The 21,400-nt window shown below is 30.2% G+C and overlaps 2 protein-coding genes across 2 annotated transcripts; one reads left to right on the plus strand and one right to left on the minus strand.

The window, feature by feature from the left end:
• Positions 1–2,860: 2,860 nt before the first annotated feature.
• LOC102593365 (protein POLYCHOME) lies at positions 2,861–6,764 on the plus strand. Its single transcript, XM_006351274.2, has 3 exons — positions 2,861–2,971; positions 3,802–4,196; positions 6,082–6,764. The coding sequence occupies exons 2-3, from the start codon at positions 3,819–3,821 to the stop codon at positions 6,469–6,471; spliced, it is 768 nt and encodes a 255-aa protein (XP_006351336.1). The 5' UTR covers positions 2,861–2,971; positions 3,802–3,818; the 3' UTR covers positions 6,472–6,764.
• A 939-nt stretch (positions 6,765–7,703) lies between these two features.
• LOC102593688 (transcription factor HBP-1b(c38)-like) lies at positions 7,704–14,115 on the minus strand. The gene is made up of 11 exons (XM_015310459.1): positions 13,752–14,115; positions 13,206–13,315; positions 12,697–12,776; positions 12,004–12,099; positions 11,722–11,790; positions 11,491–11,550; positions 11,276–11,353; positions 10,906–10,984; positions 10,364–10,638; positions 8,735–8,977; positions 7,704–7,946 (listed from the first exon to the last, which is right to left on the minus strand). Exons 1-11 carry the CDS (start codon positions 13,895–13,897, stop codon positions 7,797–7,799), a joined length of 1,386 nt encoding a protein of 461 aa, XP_015165945.1. The 5' UTR covers positions 13,898–14,115; the 3' UTR covers positions 7,704–7,796.
• Between the last annotated feature and the right edge of the window lie 7,285 nt (positions 14,116–21,400).

Raw genomic sequence — 21,400 nt, forward strand, 5'->3', positions numbered from 1 at the left:
GTCAACTTAATTTGTTACACTGGCTTTCTTGGTCGATGCATTAGCGAGCCTTTTGTTTATGCATCAATCGACCAATATCATGATATGCTTTATAAATTGTGTTCTATTATGTACTTTTATAATTATGAAGGAAAAACTACGATATTCATCACTATCATATATACTAATCTTACCTCTAGTTTCAAATAATTACATACATTATCACTTTTAATATTTTATACCATGTATTTTAAAAGATACAGTCAGATAGACAAATTCCTTTAAAATGAGATTAATTATCTTTACATTTAAACACCTAAATTAATGGTCAATTAACAATTTGAATTTTTTTTCTCTCTCCAGCAATATACCTCTGCCAATCATTTTACCCAACCGTAACTCTCGTCACCCCCCACGTCCTCCACAACTTAGCTCCACCATCTCTCTCATCCTTCAACTATCAAAACTGAATCTTGGTAATCAACATTATTTCTAGAGGTTTTTAACTATCGTAACATTATTAACTTGTATCTGATATACTTCCTTTTCATGAATCTAAGATATTAAGCCTCAATTAATTCGGTATTTTATACATGTATCTTGAATATTCAAACCGACGGATACATGTATCTGACGAGTAATGATGCATGTATCTAAATGACAAAATATGGCATAGAAAGTAATATGGTGATATTGGTCATTGTTGAAAAACTCACAATTGCAAGGAACTAAAAAAGAACAAATTAATGCCAAGAATATGAAGTTTACAATTAGAGAATTATTTCGGTTTTATGATTTCATTATTTTAGGATGATTTGTTAAAGCTGATACACTAAGAAATATGTAGATATGTTAGAGTTATTAATTAAGCATCAATTACTCCTCTAATTAAGGAAATTAGTTACATACATTTAATTCAAAATTAATAAAACGTGTATCTCCAATATTCAAACCGGTGGATAAATGTATCTGGCGAGTAATGTTACATGTATCCAAAGGATAAAATATAATATAGGAAGTAATATTCAAAACTATCGGGAATCATATATAGTAATTAGGACCTAAACTAGTGGAATTTATGTGGTTTGCTCAATTATTAATCACACTAAGCGTTCGTTTAAAAAACGTGAATTGCTTATGAGATTTTTAAAATCGTTTATAAATCTTGTGTTTGTCGATACATTTTAAATATATTCGTTAAATGTGAGTTCAAGTTTGGATGGAAAAAAAAAATTCAAGTTCATTTATAAAACATATTCTACCCCAATGCATTTTATAAATCATATTCACGAGTGCAATTTCTAGTTAAGTTCTTTGATAAATCGTATTCGAAAGAAGAAAATGATTCGATAAAGTTATAACTAGTCCCACTTAACTTCAAACAAATGGAATCAACAAGCTAAGAATTATATTGTTGTGGATATATCGCTTTTTTTAGCTGAGTATCTATTGAAAACAATCTTATTACCTAACAAAGGTCGAAATAATCCTAAACCTGCACAAACCTCGCTTGTGGAATCATGCTGACAACATGCTTAACAAATACAAATCAAACATGAAACTCGTATCATATTTTCAATGGCGAACGAGTGAGTATGTGTAAGAATCTCCTCTTGGAAGGGGAACAACAACTCGAAGATCTTGTTAATAGCCCATAGGCTGACTGCCAATGATGGGTTGGATCACTCACGTTTGATTAGCTAGTAGATAAGACAATAACTTACTAATGCAATGATAAATAGCTAATTTGAGAGAATGACCAACCAAACTAAGACTAAGACATGACCCTAACTCTTACAAGACACAATAATGAGAAATTTTCGCAATAGGCGAAGGGGAATATTCACATATAGCTACTCAAAAATAGCTTAATTACGTTTCATAGCTATAATTTGATAATTAGGATTCGTAGCTACATGTTATAGGAAGGAGAGTGATGAGCGAGATTGGAGAGGAAGGGGAGAGGCGAGCGAGAGAGGGCAGAGAGTGGGAGAGAGGTGAATTGTATATGTATATCGGTTAGATAATTGTATATTATACATATGTATTTGTATATCTAGAGAGCGAGATCGGGAGAGGGAGGAGAGAGCCGAGAGAGACTGGGAGAGGGAGGAGAGAGACAAGCGAGAGGGCAATAATTTGTATAATTCACAGGTACGTTTGTATAATTCGCGTGTTTTTGTATAATTGAATAATATAAAGTCTGAAATTATACAGATATGATAAACTCGAAATAACGAATTGATACAAACATAAACATATGAACTTTAAATAGTTATACAAATTATATTATATAAATCATATTATACAAAATCCGACAACTACACATTTATACAAACTTTAAAAGTCACACACAAAAAGATTGAATGTGTATGGTGACAAAATTGAAAGCCAAAGGAAATCAATCATCATCATACACAAATAAAAATCACCGTATACAAATAAAAATCAAACGAAGATTTATTAGTTGCGAATTATACAACGTGACTAATTATACATACTCGAAGTCAGCCCACATAATTAATGGTTAATGTTAGTCGCGAGTGGCAATTATAGTAAACTATAACTATGATGACTAATTAAATTGTATAAATTTATTTAACCGCATAATTTTTCCATAGGCGAAAGCCTAACAAAGCAATGCCGCGTAAAGGTTGAAGGCCCAAGAAGCCCATTTGACAATTAAAACGGTTTTCGAATTTGAAAATTTGAATCTAATAACACATCACGTGCTTCCCATTAAATTTGTATCCTTTTTTAAATTTTAAATTCAAATAATTAATAGACGTCACGTGCTCACCATTTTCAAATTTTTTCAAAATTTTCAGTTTGTGAAATTTTTCATTTTCATTTTGTTATAAAGAACCGCCCAAATCAAATTTTGAAAATTTGCCAATGTGCCTATCTCTCTCTAAGCTTTCTATCTCTTCATTTTCCACTACTACAGAGCCTCCTCAAGAACCCTAATACCAACCCAGAAGATTTTTTCAAGGTAATTTTTGTTTTCTTTACTTCTTTTAGATCGTTGGAAGATTCGTTGTTTACTGTTTGATGTTCAGTTAGCTACATTTTCCGGGTGAAATGGTGTTATGGGTCATCGGAAATTTTCTTTATTTTTGTGTTTGAGATTTAATCTGGTAGTTGTAATTGATGTGTTTGCAATCAGTTAGCTATATTTTCCGGTTATAATGGTGTTATGGGTCGTCGGATTTTATTTTTTGTGTGTTAGAGATTCAATCTGGTAGTTGTAATTGATGTATTTGCTATGAGTTTGCTATATTTCCGATCGTCGGAAGATTCGCTGTTTACTGTTTGATGTTCTGTTAGCTGCATTTTCCGGTTGAAATGGTGTTATGGTTCATCGGAAATTTCTTTCCTTTGTGTTAGAGGTTCAATCTGGTAGTTGTAATTGATGTATTTGCCAGTTGACTACATGTCCGATCGTTGGAAGATTCGCTGTTTACTGTTTGATGTTTAGTTAGCTACATTTTCCGGTTGAAATGGTGTTACGGGTCATCGGAAATTTTCTTTCTTTTAAACAAGAGATTCAATCTGGTTGTTGAAATTGATTGTATTGTTATCAGTTGGATATATTTCTGGCTTAATTGGACTTCTGGGTCATCGGATTTTTTTGTTTCTTTTTTAGATAAGAGATTCAATCTGGTAGTTGAAGTTGATGTATTTGCTAGCAGTTGTCTACATTTCTGGCTAAAATGGTCTTCTGGGTCATTGTTTGGGAATGAAATAGGTTCATATCAGAACTCACTACTAGTAAAGGATTAAATGTTTAGATAACATTTCTTTGTTTGTTTTTTGGTTCAGTTGAATATTTTAGAAAAATGGCCGAAGGAAGAGACAGATTATCTAGGCAAGAAGACCCAATAGACATCTACAGTCGTCGGCGGAGGTCAATGGGCAGAGGTGGCATTGAGATCTTCGAGGATGAATCACCAGAAAGCTCTTCCAGAGCTCCTATACAGACTACAGCGGAAACAGGGAGAATGGCAGGCACCAGCGGTGGTCGTGGTGGTATTGGAAGGATTGGTTTTGGTTCGCCAAGGAATAGGCGTGGACGAAACTCACTTCGAACTCCAACCAGGGTGATTGGTCGTCAGAACATTTCACCAGCAGGCCAGGGGAGAAATCGAGGGCGTCACAGTGTCCTTCCAGCTTGGTATCCAAGAACTCCTCTCCGTGACATTACTTCCATTGTCAGGGTAACTACTTTCTTGCCTATTTAGAGACTGAGCTTCTTTTAGATAATCTTGATTTGCTATTCATACTTAATTTCTCATACATATGGTCCAATGAACTACAAGAGTAACTGGTTATAATGAGAGATGGATTTAGAATTTAGAAATAGTGCCTGCACATTTCAATATGCAGCTAAGAGATGGATCTGCATGATGATATGGACATAGACTTAGGTTGCTTATCTTACATTTGTGTTTGTAAGTCAACATTTGGTTGCCTGATAGAGTTTTGATTCATCTAGCATTAATAGTTCTAACAAGAATATGTTTTGCTCATTCTGGGATTAAAGTAAAGCTCAATTGTTGTCTGCTATCTCACTGTTTGTTTGTTTGGTGAGTATACAACAACAACAATATAATGAGTGTAATACCACAAGTGAGGTTTGGGGAGTTTAGTGTGTATGCTGTCCTTACCCCTATCTTGCGAGGTAGATAGTCTGTTTCCAATAGACCCTCAGCTCTAGCAAATGTTTGGTGAGCATATGAGTGATCAGTAGTTGAGCAAGCTGTTTACAGTTCAAGCTTTCTCAACTTGTTTGCAACAGCCTATGTGGATTAAGATGTCTAAGCTCAATACAGGAAGTTCCACTACTTGCATTAGCCTGTACCCAATTTGAATTAGTGTGCCTACACATTCCTAAAAGAATATTTATCTCAACGTATCTTAAACAAGTAGTGCATACTGTGTGTATTATGCTCAAAGATTAAGTTACTTTTTTATTCCCTATCTATTTAACATTTATGATGTAGTTGAGAATTTTATAGTAGTCCAGAGTTGCATTGATAAATCACTTTGATCATGGTTTAGGAATTCCATTAGTGAAAGGATGGATTGAGAATAGAGGTGTCATTATCATTGAGCGTGGTGGGTGCAGGGCGAAAGTAGCTACGCCAAAATAACTATATCTCTGTGACCTTTGGAAGTTTGAAGAGAGGCAAAAGAAATCCTCCATAACATAGAGTTTAAGTTGACCTTTGAAAAGAGGCTAAAGAAGTTTCCTCCAGAACATATAGTTTGCTAAATCAATGAACATCAATAACAAGATCTTTGATGTATTGAGAAGTGGTAGAATGAGATGTGCAAATGATAAAGAATGTAACACTTAAGCCATATCAGACTGGAAGAAGATGATAAAATTGAAAAGAATAGGTTAGAGGAAGACAAAAGAACGAGACGAAGCTAACCTGATAGGCTGATACCATGAAATAAATTATATTTCACTTTATAATTGTGAATGGGCTCAAGAAATACATATAAAGTTTGCATTTCTGTATAAAGATTAAGTTATGCTCACATATAAGAACTAATCCAATAGTTATCAATTACCTCTTAATTGGTTTTGTTTCTTTTTATTTTTCCCTTTTGCAGTTATATGACTTTTCATCTATGCATTTTATTGGCCCACCATGTCTCTCATTACCTCCACTGTTCAGCTACTTAACTTAAGTTAGACAAAATAAATCAATCTATATCAGTTGCTGAATAATGCTATCAATTCAAGTTTCTATTTTAACTACAATCAGAAACTAGAAAGAGACGGGAGAAATTCTTTGCTTCTCTTAATAAAGGTTTGATATGCTTGTGGTACTGTTATGCCAGTTAAGTAACTTAAAATCCTTAACACTGCAAGTGTGGTATGAGCTCACCTCGAGCTCTCCCAGTCGCAGGTATTACTATAAGCTAGAAACTATTTGGGCTTGACTTCAATGCAGTTGCACTTTTTGTGTATCTAGATACATGTCAGGATTTGAAATTTTATTACATCTTAACACAGCTGAATACCATCAAATTAAGTTTTGCTTTATATAGTTCTGGATGATCCTGATTGTAATTGGATTTCCTCCATAGGCCATTGAAAGAACAAGAGCTCGCTTGAGAGAAAGTGAAGGCGAACAACTTGAGAGTGTTGTACCCCAGGACCATACTGATCTTGGTCCTTCTGAATCAACATCAGGTGCTCAACTTGAGCACACTAATTCTTTGATCACCCCACGTCCAAAAACCAGAAGCAGATATCATACCAGATCTGTTGGTAAAGTGCCAAAGATTTTGCTTGATATCACCAATCAGAGTACTTCAGAAGACTCTGAATGCCTCACACCACAAAGAAAGCTGCTGAACTCAATTGACACTGTTGAGAAAGATGTTATGGAAGAGCTGCATAAATTGAAGAGGACCCCAGGTGCCAGGAAAGAAGAGAGGGACAAAAGAGTTAAAACTTTAATGTCAATGCGCTGATTTTCCATTTTGATGTTCAACTCAATCAAGGTTGAGAATCACATACTCGGTTATTTTGGAGAAAGGAGGTAGATCTGCTGAACAGGGAGGTAATGTGGATCATCTTCTGATGATCAAGCACTTAGTTGAATTAGGATATCTTTCGATATCTTTCTGTTCCTTGTTAGAATGTACCTTTATAGAAGTGACTTTTACATCCTGCTGAAGTTTTTTGTTTTGGCGATATGCATTTGAGTATGTATTCACCATACATTGGAGATATGCATTTGAATATGTACATAGTGTTTGATGCAGTTCTATGTTTCGATGCACTTCTTTTTTTACCCTCTTAAATAGGATCTGTGAATTGTTAGGTTTCAATTTGATGCTGTTCATTTTAAGCCTAATTTGCCACTTATCTTTGAGGTTAGAAGAAGAGATGATGAACCCTATTGAGTTCATTATATGAAATTATGAATCTCACTTTTCATTGTTGCAAGAGATTGAATTCATGTCGTGAACTTGTTACCTGATCATAGAAGTTATGATCAATTAATATGAGTACTGCAATAAATGATCATGTCGTTATGCAAAGTCTAATCTGGACAAGTAAATATGAACATACGGAGTAATTAATTTGTATTGTTTGACTTTGTGTTAGGATGTTATACATTATCAATTTAGATCACCTAATCTCTTCTTAATGGTCTCAATTGTCTCCATGACTATTGAGAAAACAATGCCATCTTGAAAAGGACAACACAACATTTTCATGCTCAATTCAATTATAAGTTTGACATTGTTTTTAATAATAATTACTTTTAGATGTCTCATAGTTTAATAGTCAACTAACCTGAATTTTAGTTGAGAGATATATCTATAAAAAAATCATATATTCTTTTTTGGGTAGGTGGGGAAAGCTAGGTAAAAGAGAGATATGATATTTGATAATTAGAACTTAAATCAAGTAAAAGTGAAGTTGTAACACCTAAAGAGCAACTCTACTTATTAATGGCGAGGCCGAGATTTTTGTTATCATATGCTATAAATATAAATACATAAAGAATTTAAAAAGAGTCTACGCTGAGTGAGTTGATTTATAGTCATATAAATTCTTAAGATTTGTTTTAGATTACATGTTTTTAAAGTCTTTTTTTTTTTAAAGTGTTGTGTTCAGCCAAACATCGTTACAAAAATTAAAATTGATAAAGTACTAATTTTATCATTTTGCCTATAACTATGTTTCATCTATATCAACACAAACAAAAGTAATAGAAACATTTAGGGGGAAAATATAGGTGAAGAAATTAAGATTACAAAAGGCTAATTATTAACTAGCTAATTAATTATTCGTGACGAGGACGCGCCAGCCAAAGCGAGCTGAGGGCTCGAAGCCGATGGAAATAATCGCCGATTGCTATAAAACACCTCGCGGCTTGACGAGTTGTTAAGATTTGAAGCAGCCGATGAATTGTTTGGTGCCTCAAATTATCGGCCTGAAAAGTAAAACACAAATCATTTATTTTTTCATTTGTTAAATAATTTGTACTTCTACATCTTTTTAATTAGAGTCAACAATAAATATAAATAAATAATTTATAGTATAGTTCATCCGGCAGGTTTAAAATCACAAGATTTAAAATTTTATGTCCAGTTAAATTGATATACGTAAATTGAAAAGGAGAAAGTTGTTAAACAAACCTTTGGTTTAACTCTCATTTCAAAACAAGTTCTATAAGAGAGAGATTGTTCAAGCCATATATATAAAGAGTTATGAGATCTTGTTCCGATTTCTTTGCAACACCCCCTCACATGCAAACACATTTCGGACTAGCGCATACACAATCATAAATCGGGATATATTCACACCCACAAAGAATTCAATGAGCCTGACTCTGATACTAAATTTAATCAATTTTAGGCTTATTTCATACTTCAATAGTTCAAAGAGAGTATGATTGCTCAGATATCAAAGCCAAGCCCATTGAGTTCGATGTTCCCCACACAAGAGCGCTCGGGAATATAAACCTAATCCATGATTGTGCATGTTGCAGTAAAAAAAAAGTGTCTGAGCGTAAGGGGGTTGTTGGAAGAAAATGTCTCAGATTGAGTCGGTACTTTTTATATGTCTTGAACAGTTTTCCTCCATTTAAACTAGTTTTTAAAGTTGAATTAAATTCAAAATTCATTTAACAAAAGTAACTTTTTTTTTAAAATCGATTAAAAAGAAAATCACATAATCTATCGATAAATATATAATATAATATAATATAATATAATATACCTGTCTAAGGAAGGCTTCAACAGTGGAGAGTTGGTTAATAGCAAGAGCCATGTAGTTTCCCATATTTTCATTATTATTACCCAATATTAATGCATCTGAGGCAATTATTGTATCTGATAATGACTGATTCAAAGCTTCTAATCCTTGTGACAAAGCATCCTCAGCTTCTTGTGTTGATTTTTGTAATCCACACATTCCCAACAATTGGTTTTCTGTTAATGCCTCTATCTGACACATTATAATCTGTTTAACCAGAGACGGATCAAGAATTTTTAGTATATAAGAATTTTGAATGAATTATTTATGCATATTCAATGTTACACAAATACAAGATTTTAGTCAAAATTATTGAGCCTAGCTCTGTTTCTGCAAGACCATCATCCAATGTAATTTCATAAATCGGGTCTAAAAAGCATAGGAACTACGAAAACCTTACTTCTCATATTGTGAGGTAGAGAGGTTGGTTTTGCTAGGCCATCGTCTCAAAAGAAAAGTCATCGAAGCAAGATAGCAAAAGAATATAACAATAAAATAGCATAATACAAAGAAAATTAAATAACAAATACTGAATATGAGACTATGCGATTAAGAATAACTATAATTTTATAATTGTTCATATGAAGCCAAACAAGTTACCTAGAAAATAAAGTAAGACAACTATTGTACTATAACAAATTGAATCACACTGACTTTATATAAGTTAAGTCCATAAAATACCAAACAAGGTTAGTTAGCTATCTATCTAGCTAATCCAAATATAAACCTCCACAACAATATCAAAATGACCTAATTAATTAAATTATAAAAGCAAATAGTGTGGTAGTTGGAGATAAAATATAAAGTACAAAAGTCCTTTAATTTTGTTTCTTGTTAATTAATTAGTACTTAATAGGAGTACCAACTAAAGTTAATATATATAGATCTAGAAGAAATCATGACTGTTAAAAAATAGTAAGAAACATATATAGCTTTTTGGTTGAGTAGGTAAATATATCTAACAGGGTTCTATAAGGGAAAGTCTTGTAATCCATCTCTCTCATAATTTATCTACACAAAAGTCACACAACATCATGAGAAGTAGGCCAACAATATATCGAGACAGATTCAGAATTTGAATTTATCTTACTCCTAAGTCCTAAATAACAACAAATATCAGATAACTTTGTTCACCAAGATTAGGACAGATGGAAAGAATTACCTAGTGATTTTTTTTTTATCTTGGCTAAATTTTATTCACACCGAACATTTGGTGTGTGGACAATTTAATTAACATGATGGTCCAACATATCAATACACAATAATTGAGATGGATTTTGCTCAAATACTATATATAACCCTCATGAAAACTAGGGTTTGAACCATAACTCTTTTTGTGTTATGGGGTTCATGATACATTATTTATGTACATATTAATTACTCAATTTTTTTTAAATATAAATGAAAAGTTTGAGTTTAAGTAATAGAAATACAAATCCACGCCAGAATATCCTCTCATGTAAAATTTAAGCGCTCTTTATCAAAAAATTCTGGTGACTTAAGTGACAATTATACTTATTCATTATTAACTAAAGTCTCGTATTATAATTTTGAATATGAAAAGATAACAACATATAACCGTTTAGTACTTACTTTGAGAAGTTCGGATGGACGAAAATCGCCGATCCACAAGAAGCAACGTTCAGCCGGAGACTTCCACAAGCCAGAAACCAAATGAAAAACATCAGATTTTGCAAGCATGCCCTTCAAGTTCATTATATTGTCATAATGTACCACACAATTTTCGACGTAAATACGAAGTTCATCCTCCTGCAATTGTTCTTCATGTACTGCATTTCTAAGTTCACATATGAGTCGATGATGTTCTTCCAGCCACCTTGCATACTCCAAATCGAAAACTGCAGCATCTAAATTCATGCAAAAAGAATTTAACTTATATATACGTCGATCGTATAAAAAAAATACGATTTTAGTTTGACATACTAAAGAAAAAAATAAAAATGTATATATCTTACGTATATATTAGTCCACTTGTTATGATTAATTTTACATATATATCTATCTTTTTTTTTAAGTGATCTGATAGTACGGTTCGGATGAACTTCGTTATTCTTTCATAATTAAAATCGAAAGGATTGTATCAGATCGAGAATTGGAACATAAATAGTATATACCTGAGCTGATATTGGTCCTATTAATAAGCTGAAAGCCTTGGTCTCCTCCTAGAAGAACATTTCCTCCAACATGAAATCCCTTTTAACAAATAAAAACACACATAAATATTGAAGATTATTAATTACCAAAATATCTTGCTAGTAATATGTTAAGAATCACTAAAAAAATTATTATTATTCCATTGAAATATCCTATTAAAAAATATTCTAATTATTTTTATAGATATTTTGATTGAATTCGTTGGGAAAAGAAAAAAAAAGCTATGTCTTTATACAGAAAAAATATTTCAGTGAAAATTTGTTTTTAATCATGTATTTTTCAATGAGTTGATTCAGTGAGTAGAAAATAAGAGAAATCAAAGTGAATTACTTGAGATCTGGCTCTTTGTATTTCATGCTCCAATTGAGAGAGCCTTACTCTACTTGTCTCTAGCTGTTGAACATAAGCCTGTATAATTGAAAAAAAAGTTACCATAAAATAAAATAATTCTCAAGCATATATATATGAAGCCATTATTTAATTTCAACATTTACACTAAAAACTATATAGTAAAATTAAAGAGTTATAATAATTAATTAATGAACCTTTTTCCTAATTCTGCTTTTCCTTGCTGCCTCTCTATTCTGAGCAAGTCTCCTTAATGTCTGCATGCAACAAAAAAACAAAATTAATATTATCAAGTTTAATTTTAATATATTCACCATTTTTTACACTACTTGATCATCTAAAAATATTTAAATGACTCGATACAAAAAAAATTTAAAAAAATAAAAAATACTTTTGAAACTTGTAATTTTACAGAAATTAAGTCCCACCTTGGGATCTGATGTTTTGGGTGTGTCTTGCTCAGGACTTGAAGTTGGAACCTTACGACTTCCCTCTCCCTAAAAAAAGTATGAAGAAACGACGTTATTATTTTTTTAAAACAAATAAAAATTGGCGATGAACAATTTTTTGTCTAGCAAAATTTTATCGCTAATTTTATTTGATTATGATTTAGTGATGGTTTATCGAGAAATCATGTACAAACTATATATAGACTATTTAGTGACAGATTAACGACGAATTTATAATACGAAAATGAGAATTAATGATACCTTAGTAACTTTGGGTGGTTCACTTTTGTCGATTGATGGTTGAGATGATTTTTTGGAACCATTTGTAGCTTGAGAAACTAGTGCATTATTATTTGCCTACCAAACAAATTAAAACATATATAGTTAATTAACTGCAAGAAAATGAAACATTATTAGCTATATATATATATACATACATATATGTACACATACATTTATGATTGTTTGAGTAAATATCGTAAGGTGTTATTTTATTTTCGAGATTATCATGTCAGATTTAGGAAATTACTTTGTCGTTGGTACGTTGGTCAAACTTAACCTGATGATATAAAAAGTATATATACTTCGAGTGTATCGAGAAGTTAACACTCTTACTCCACTAATTATCGATAACGTTAATGTTATTTACATTAATAATGTAAAAAAATTATATGTATATATTATTTTTGTCGTTCAACTTAATCTGATGGTGTAAGACAAATAGCAACAACAATCGTGAAGAGGATAAGATGTACTATGCAAATCTTATCATATCTTTGTGTAGGTAGAAATACGACTCTTGACTCGAAAAAGAAGTTATTAAGAGAAAGTTTACCGCAAGAAGAAAAAGAAATGACAGTAGAATAACAACATACAGAGCAAAATAAAGTAGCTGATAACTTGAACGAAAAATTACGAAGAATAAGAAACTACACGATTACTAAATAAATATACCTTTGTTGAAGATGGCTCAATATGCATTGGTTGTGATGGAAAAATGTTGAGAGTTGGTGGCCTCATTCCATAATTATTCTCTGCAAAATATATCACAAAAAAATATGCCTTTATGAATGGTCATGCATACAAATAATTTACAGAAAAAAAAAGACAAATTAATTGAACAATAAAAGCTATACTTGCAAAAAAAGAGAAGAAACAGAAAATCTTTTAATTTGTACACTTTGGATTAAAATCAGAAATGGAAATTTTTTTCTTTATTTTCTTGTGAATTGTGAGAAGATCTGGTCCAAGTAAGTATGTAGTACTATATATTCCATCAGATTTTAATTTGTCCAAAAAAACATACTTTTCTCATGACCAAAATTACAACTATTCCTCATAGAGAATCTCAATAGATTATTTCAACGACGGTTTCCACCGTTCAAACTTATGATCTATGAATTACATGAAGATAACTTTTCTGTTGATCGGAGAAAAATTAATTAAAAAGAAAGTTAACATACGTCTTTGATCTTGAATTGATGAAGAAGAAGGATCTTGTCCATCTAGATATAGAAAAAGTGCTTGATCTAGTTCACCTAAATCATAAGCTCCACCATTATTCTCTTTGCTTCTGTTCATACAAAACAAAATCAAATTAATTACATAAAATAAAAGTAAAAATATTAAAAACGCATGATTTAGTAATCAATAAAGTAAATTAATAAGAATCACTAGATCTCAGTTTCAAATTTTAATAAAAACAAAAATACTATTTTTTTTTGCTTGCTCAATTACACTTCTAATTATCCTCAACCCTAATAAATGGTCTATGAAGGGGATAATCAAGTCACTAGAGTTTTCTCTCCCTTCATAGTTCATTAGTCGATAGGATGATCAACTTAGAGGTAGAGACGTATGTCCTTGACCATTATTTCTCATTTCTTCAAACTTTGATAAACAAAATTATCGATATTTGTGCTAGTGGGAGCTGCACATAAGCTAACTCGACGGTTATAAAAAAAAATCAAGAAAAATTATCAAAAAATAAAGAGGAAAAAAAGAATTACATGAAGTTCTCAGGATTAGTAGATGATAATCCAAAAGAAATCTGATGATTCTTATGATTTTCCATTTGTTGTTGTTGTTGTTGTTGAGGATCATGAAAAAATTGGTGTTGATTGATGAAAGAAATTTGATTTTTAGACGAATCCATTCGTCTTTTTTTTTCTTCTTTTGGGGTGTAAATTGGGCTTGTGAGAGCTCGTTTACATGATGAATGACTAGTTATATATTAAAAATAAAGACATATAAACCGGAGTCGGTGTTGTTATTGATAAAGAAACGGAAGAAGAAGAAGGAGAAGAAGAAGAAGACGGAGTTGTATTCAACCAAAAATAAATTGGACTGAGGGAAACCACCCAACGATTTTGCAGAAATCTATAGAAACCGCTTTTGAGCTTACTTGTTACACCATCTTTCTCAGTCTTATGTGATTATTAAATGACTTTAATGCCCTTCTTTCTTCATCATTATTCCTATTGACATTTTCTTTTTGGATGATGACCATGGTGTTGTCATCAAGTAGTTTGTGTGTATTTCGATTACTTTATTGAGTATATGTGCGACTTGTAGTTATAACTATTGAGATAGTTTTTGAGTTTGAGTTATGTTCAATTTTGGTGTATGGGATCAGTGTTGAGTCTTGTATATATCGATGGGATCGAAGTTATAATGTATCTCTTTGATTATATGATAATGGATTTAGAAACTAGCTCATGATTAAGAGGTGAGGATTATTTAAGATCATGATATGAAAAGATATCGAGAATATCAATCATTTTCCATCGATGTAGGGAGTCGAGTATCACGCGCTGCTCCTTAATACGTCTAAGACTGAATATCTAGACTATGAACAAAATAAGATAAGGATCCTTTTTAGGTAGATTATGAATTGATATATCTCTCCCTTTTAATTTTGACTAAAGTTAAGCAAAACAAAAATATCAAAGTAATTTTTGGTGGTTTTAACACATGAATAGCTCATAATTTATTTATTATTATAAAGAAAAGTAATTTTAATAGATAAAAATACATCAAGTTAAATGTCCATTTGGAGAATATTATTATAGTTTTAACTTAAAACAATATAGAAAATAGCATTATTGTTTTTTTTATACAAGGAATTAAAAAACTTGTTTGACTTTTAAGAGTCAAACAATCTCTAGACATTAGACCTAATCAGGGGGTTCAGAATTAAATTAGTTTGTTTGCCTAATTTGTTTAACACTATTTTTGTCTGTTTTAAAAAATTCCGTAAATATTTTTTTTCATATATTAAAATTATGTATAATTAAAAAGATATAACTTTTTTTTAAAAAAAAATTCTAGGTTCAATCAAACTATACAAAACAATTGAAATTTGAGCTGAAGGTAAGCAATAATTTTCTCAACTCAAATACAATATAAATAATTATTTATATTCGATATTTGAAAAATGTTTGTTGTTCAAAGTTAAGGGAAGAATTTAATTTTTAAAATAAAATTAAAAATATCGTATATTTAGACGGTCATTATCAAGATGTTTTAGCTTTTAAAATAATGAAATCGATTGGAAAGAAGGAGAAGAAAGGAATATCATTTCTCTTAATTCGTTAGAAAAATAAAAATAGTATCTAAGTTTTCAATTAACATATATATATTGACTTGTTTAATTTGGATTAGGTATATCAACAAAATCCTTAAGGATTTAATTTACTTTTAAGTCGCTTTCAAGGCAAATAAATTAAATAGTTTTATTTCAACCAACTCCTCTAATTGGACAAATCTAACACTTCCAAGCACAAGATGATCAACTATAATGAATCAATAACGATATATTCCGTGTAATTTCACAAAGTATGATTTAGAGAGGATAAAATATACACAAATTTTATTTGTAATTATTGTCTTAAAGGTAGAGATGTTATTTTCAATAGACCTCGACTAAAACAAAACAATTCAAATTAGTATAGGGAGAAATAACGACAAAGAAGACAGTCATAACAAAATACTATTGACAAATCGTCCTAAACAATACAATAATAATCAAAGTCTAAAAAAAACACAAATATGATAACGCCATGACATTTATCTTTTGCATATATATTTTTTTCACTTACTATAACTAATAATTAATATATATTTTCATCTTATTTATTACTTAAACTATATATAGTAAAATACATTAATTAAATATCAACACCAAATATATATAAATTTTTACTGGACCTTATATATGTCACCTAAAAGAATGGAGGAATTTGATATTCCAACAATATAGTTTATTTAATTTCTCTTCTTTATTTCTTATTTTTCATATTGAAAATAATAGTTGGAATACTAATTTATAAATGATAAAGCCTAGAATTCTCGTAGAAATTTCACTTCATTATATAAATAATATTAACTCTTTTAAATTACTTAATTTTAGCTGCTCATTGAAAATTAGGTCACCCAACCTTGTCAATTTCATCATTTAAAATAAGCAAGACTTTTTATTAAAATGGTGAATATAATGTATATCTTCTCTCTCTCAATTTGAAGTTGCAAGAGTCCCCGTTCTGTTGATGTAAATTTGAATTAGTTAAATTTTAAATTGAGTACGAAAATAAAACTTGATCAAAAAAACTTTATACAAGTATAATGATTTAATGAAAAAAAAAACAGTTATATATATGGATAAATATTTTAAATTGTTAATATATAGTTAATGTATTTAGTAAAATGTAGTGATAAATAATATTTTTACTATTAAAATGGTAGTAATGTAAGCATCATGAGATTTAATAAATTTACCGGTGTTATATTGAAAATGACAGCCAAAGTAAATTATATTTCCATTTTCAGTTCTTCTAGATTATTTCTTTCTTTTATATATATATATATAGAGACAGTATTAGATTCAATGTATCACTAATATTTACATTATTCAAATTGTTTTCTTCTCATGTTTTGACAATCCACGATAATATATAAGTATAACAAAGATTTTCATTTTTTTTTTTGGTTAGACTTATTGAGCTTGATTTTTTAAACAGTGGTGGAACAAAAACATTTATTAAAGAAATTCATAATACGAAAAAGTAAACATATATATTAGTGCCCTTTATTGTTAAGTATAATTTATCTAGTATTTTTTTTGAATAGTTGACTCCCTATGAACATGGATAGTAGCGCCCCTCTATTGTTAAGTAAAACTTTGTTTGTGTTTAAATTTCATCGAAGACAAAAGTAGTATAAGATAATTTCTTTCTATCTGGTTAAGTTTTAATGGATAAAGTGATATATAGTTGTGTTAGTGGTAGGTAACTTTTTAGGTACTAATTGAATCAGTTAAGATATCAATAAGGATTGTCATAGAGTGATAAATACTTCTTCATTCTTAATCAGAGGTATCTCGGGTTCGAATTCTCCTGTGTATAAAGTCGCCTTTGTTAAGGAGCGTTTTACTCCTAATGTGAGACTTACTGCAGAAAAAAATCAACTATATAAGAAAAATTATTTAAAAAGAAAGGAAGTTCATTTGTTTCCATTTCAAATGTCTAATTTTTATTAATTAGGCACCTTTGAGGAAAGTATAACATGCCGTATACCCTTTACCAACTTGCATTTAATTAAGGTCAGCATCATATTATATAACAAATAATTAAATGATTAACTATGATTAGTTCATACATCTAATCTTTCATATATTAAAACATCATTCTGAAAAAAAAAGCCCTTTTTTCTAAGCTTTGAAAATTATTTAATTCAAACTTTCCAAAAATAAAAAAAGTTTATACTTCAAAAATCACGAATTTCAAAAATATCCATTTTATTTAAACTTCGTATCTATTTAAATTTTGACACCTAAATTGTAACAGATGGAGTAGAGGAACTAAAAATTCCATAAATAGTAATTTTCCAAGTTCCCAAGTGAGGCAAAATTAGTTATGCTAAACGACTTTAAATATGAAAGATAAATATAAAGGGTTTAGGTAAGTATAAGACTTTGCTTGTTTGACCGATAAGAATCGTAGTTGAGTAATAAGTATTTTTTTATTCTTAATTAGAAATTTTTAAATCGAATATTGAGTACAAAACTATCTTTATTAGAGAGTACTCTACTTCCAATATGATATTTCCTTTGAATTTAATTTGACACTAATATAATTATCAGATACCAAATGATAAAACAAATGACTTTGCTTGAGGGTTAGAAACCTCAGACAATTTTGTCAAAAGTGTTTATTTATCCTTTTTTTTTTTTTTATGTTGAATTAATGGTAGGAGGAGATAAGGTTTTTTAAGGCTAATATAAATATAAAATATGTTCTTTCACTCTTATACTATAGATTTTAGGTTCGAGCTCTACAAATAAAAAAATATCTGTATATAGAGCGATCTCACCTTCAATGGGCTTTATGAGGCGTGACACAAATTCGAATTAATCAAAAATTCAAAGTAAATAGTATCAATCATCGAACGAAATCAACAAATTAAAGCTAAATATAGCAAAACGTTTTCATGGACCCCACTCCCTCAAGAAAAAAAACTTGCATTTGATATTTATTCAAAGAATATAAATTTACAATAATTAAGTAACAAAATTACGTAATAATACATAGTCTTAATTAACTATCGTTAACCAATAAAAACGTATATAAAATTCATATTTTATATATTTATTAATGAATAATTTTTTTTTCATGAGCCATGAGCAAGAGCCCTCTTTTTCTGCATTCCAAAAATAGAAAAATGGTGATCATGTTGGAAAGACCTAAGTATGAAAAGTTCAATGTCTAAATTTGGTTTCAAGACAAATGACTTGTTCTTGAGTTTTATTGTTTAGTCTAACGTTTCACATTGTTTCTTTGTTTTTTTTCGTTCAGTCTAATTTATGATGATCATGTAATTCTAATAAGAGGCTAGAAGCATGCACCTCTTCATTGATGTATCTGTTTGTTATATTAAGGATATCTTTAAAATTTTAAACCTTGTCAACATATTTGTTTCATGTTGTATTTTTGGAATTTCAATATCTATATTTCAAAGGCTCTTTATAGATGTTTTTCCACTGATAATTTGGTTCCATCAATAAAGTTTTTTTTTTTTTGGGTCAAATAAGTGAAACTTAATATGGGTAAAATATTGGTAACATAATCAAACATTTATAAGATAAAGAAATGTGTCATTTTTTAAACGGACTAAAAAAACATATCACATAAATTGAGCTTACGTAAGACCCCTTTTAATGTGATTTATTGAATTCGTGTTAACACGAAATTTTGCTAGATTTGTGGACCTCAGAATGTCATCTCTTTGGGCCTAAAAAGAGGCCTTCCACAAGTTCTTTGGGCTCAAGCCTTACTGTCTGTTTGTAATAGCTAGCTATTTAGTAAATGATCATTTGTATTATGTTTTTCGTAATATGTGAACCTTTTAGATTATGTTCTAAGGATTTCTTTGAGAAAATAATTATTTTTATGAGAAAACGTTAGAACGGTCTAAAATTTTGTAGTTATTACAAATGTTAGACGATAGTTTAATTTTTTATCCACAAGGTTTAGAAATATATGAAACAAACAATAAATTTGAGTATGAAAAAGGGACATTTGCATAACTTAGCACAAAAGGATTTGTGGACCTTAAGAGTGCTATTTATTTGGGCCGAGAAATTGGGCCTTCCGGGGCTCAAGTCCTTGCTTTCATTTGTGAAAGTCGCATTAGAGCTTCGATTAAGAATCATTATGGAGGTGAGTGGTGACGCTCGTAATAGGATTTTCTCCATATCCAGGGATCGAACCGAGACCTCTAATTAAGGGTGAAGCAGTCCCACCACTGCACCACAATTCATGTTGATTCTTTTCTAATTTACCAATTCACTCCTCAATCTTGTAACATAACAACATTGACTAATAATATGTATTTTCTTATAATTTACAAAATATCTATTACCTCTCATCAACAATAATATCAGATAATTTAATTTATTAAAATTAAGACATAAGAAAAGAAACTACCAAACTAATATGAATGCATGATGAAATAGTTGGAATGTTGAATTTTCTATTGTATCCTACAAAAGATCATCATAACATAATAATTATTAATTTTTGGCATTTAATGCATAGTTTCTCACTTACAATTGAAGAAATGTCTTACCTACCTAATGAAACTATTGTATTACCAACAATTTGAATTTTATTAAATGCAAAGCTGGACTACACATTCTTGCAATATCTCTCAAAATGGTCACAATATTTTTATAAACTTCAATTGAGAAATTATCTGAGAGCATAAGCAAATATAAGATTTCGAAGTTTATGAATTGTTATAACAATTTTAAATTAATATTATAATATTAAGTGTGTTTGTAATTAAATATTTATAAGGATTTTATTAAATATCATTATTTGCATAAAAAAAGATGACAAAGACCCACACGAAAAAAAGATATTCGCTTGACGCAAGCACATGGATATATATATCTATGATCTCATAAAGATAGTGATTGAATAAGTAAGTTATTTTTATTTTTAATCAGAATTTTCGAATTTAAACATAGTTTATGGTGTGCTCGTGTTGGCTTTCCTCTTAAAGGGGGCATAAATTTAAATTAATCGATCTTATTCAAAATAAATTTGAATTAGTTAGATTCTAGAAGCATTGGATCATGATTTTTTTTATATTTTCTTAGAGTTAAACTTAAAAAAAATATGTTTGTTTATAAAATCTTGAAATAATTTTAGAATATCTTAAAAAAACAAAAAAATGTTTCTCGCTTCAAATTACGCTTTAAAAAAAACTCTAATTTTTATTCATGATCAAATACAACTTCAATTTCAAATATTTTTTTCACTTTTGAAAGTGGATGCGGCGGCTCCTTCTTTAACTAGAGGTCTTGGATTCAAGCTCTGGGCATGAAAAAAATTCTTAGTAGGGACGTTTTGTTCCTTCCGAATAGGTCCTTACGCTTTGCGAGTAGTCAGACTCCAATGCGGAAACCAAATACTGAATAAACAACCAATTTTTACTCAAATGTCACAATGAAATCAGCCAAACGCCACTACTACTTGAGATTTTTCGTTGTGAATCTCAATTAGTCGAGCTTTAACATGATTATACATCGCACGAAAATGCAGTTTATATATCTATATATCAGATTTAGTGTAATACTAAAATCGTAGCACCAATAAAAGTTAGGGTAGAGTGGTAAATACGCTTTTACTCTTAATTAAAAATTTCGAATTCAAAAACACATTTGATAAGAAATATTTTATCCTCAATATAAATCTAATTTCGATATGAATACCGAACCCCAAATAGAATACGGAAAAAGAAAGAAGAAATCTCAGCATATTCATCCCCCACCCCCACCCCCACCCTTTCCCCCACTATGTCCCCTCCATTGATGAACACAAGAAAACAGAGTACTATTCACCCCCACCACCCTGCTCTGTCTTTTTCTATTCTTTTCTCTCTCTAACTTTATTCTTTTCTCTCTCTATATTTCTTTACCCTTGTTGTTGTCTCTTCACTTTTTCCATCTACACCTCACTATACCATTCTCCATCACTTTGATACCCAAAAGCAACCAAACCCCTTTTGCTTTTTCTCCTCAAAATTCCAATCTTTACAACCTTATCAGCAAAATTCCCATCTTTCACTCTCATCTCCCACGAACCCTTCAAGGTAT

The sequence above is a fragment of the Solanum tuberosum genome, unplaced genomic scaffold (genome assembly GCF_000226075.1).
Source record: "Solanum tuberosum cultivar DM 1-3 516 R44 unplaced genomic scaffold, SolTub_3.0 scf00129, whole genome shotgun sequence".
NCBI classification, from domain to species: Eukaryota; Viridiplantae; Streptophyta; class Magnoliopsida; order Solanales; family Solanaceae; genus Solanum; species Solanum tuberosum.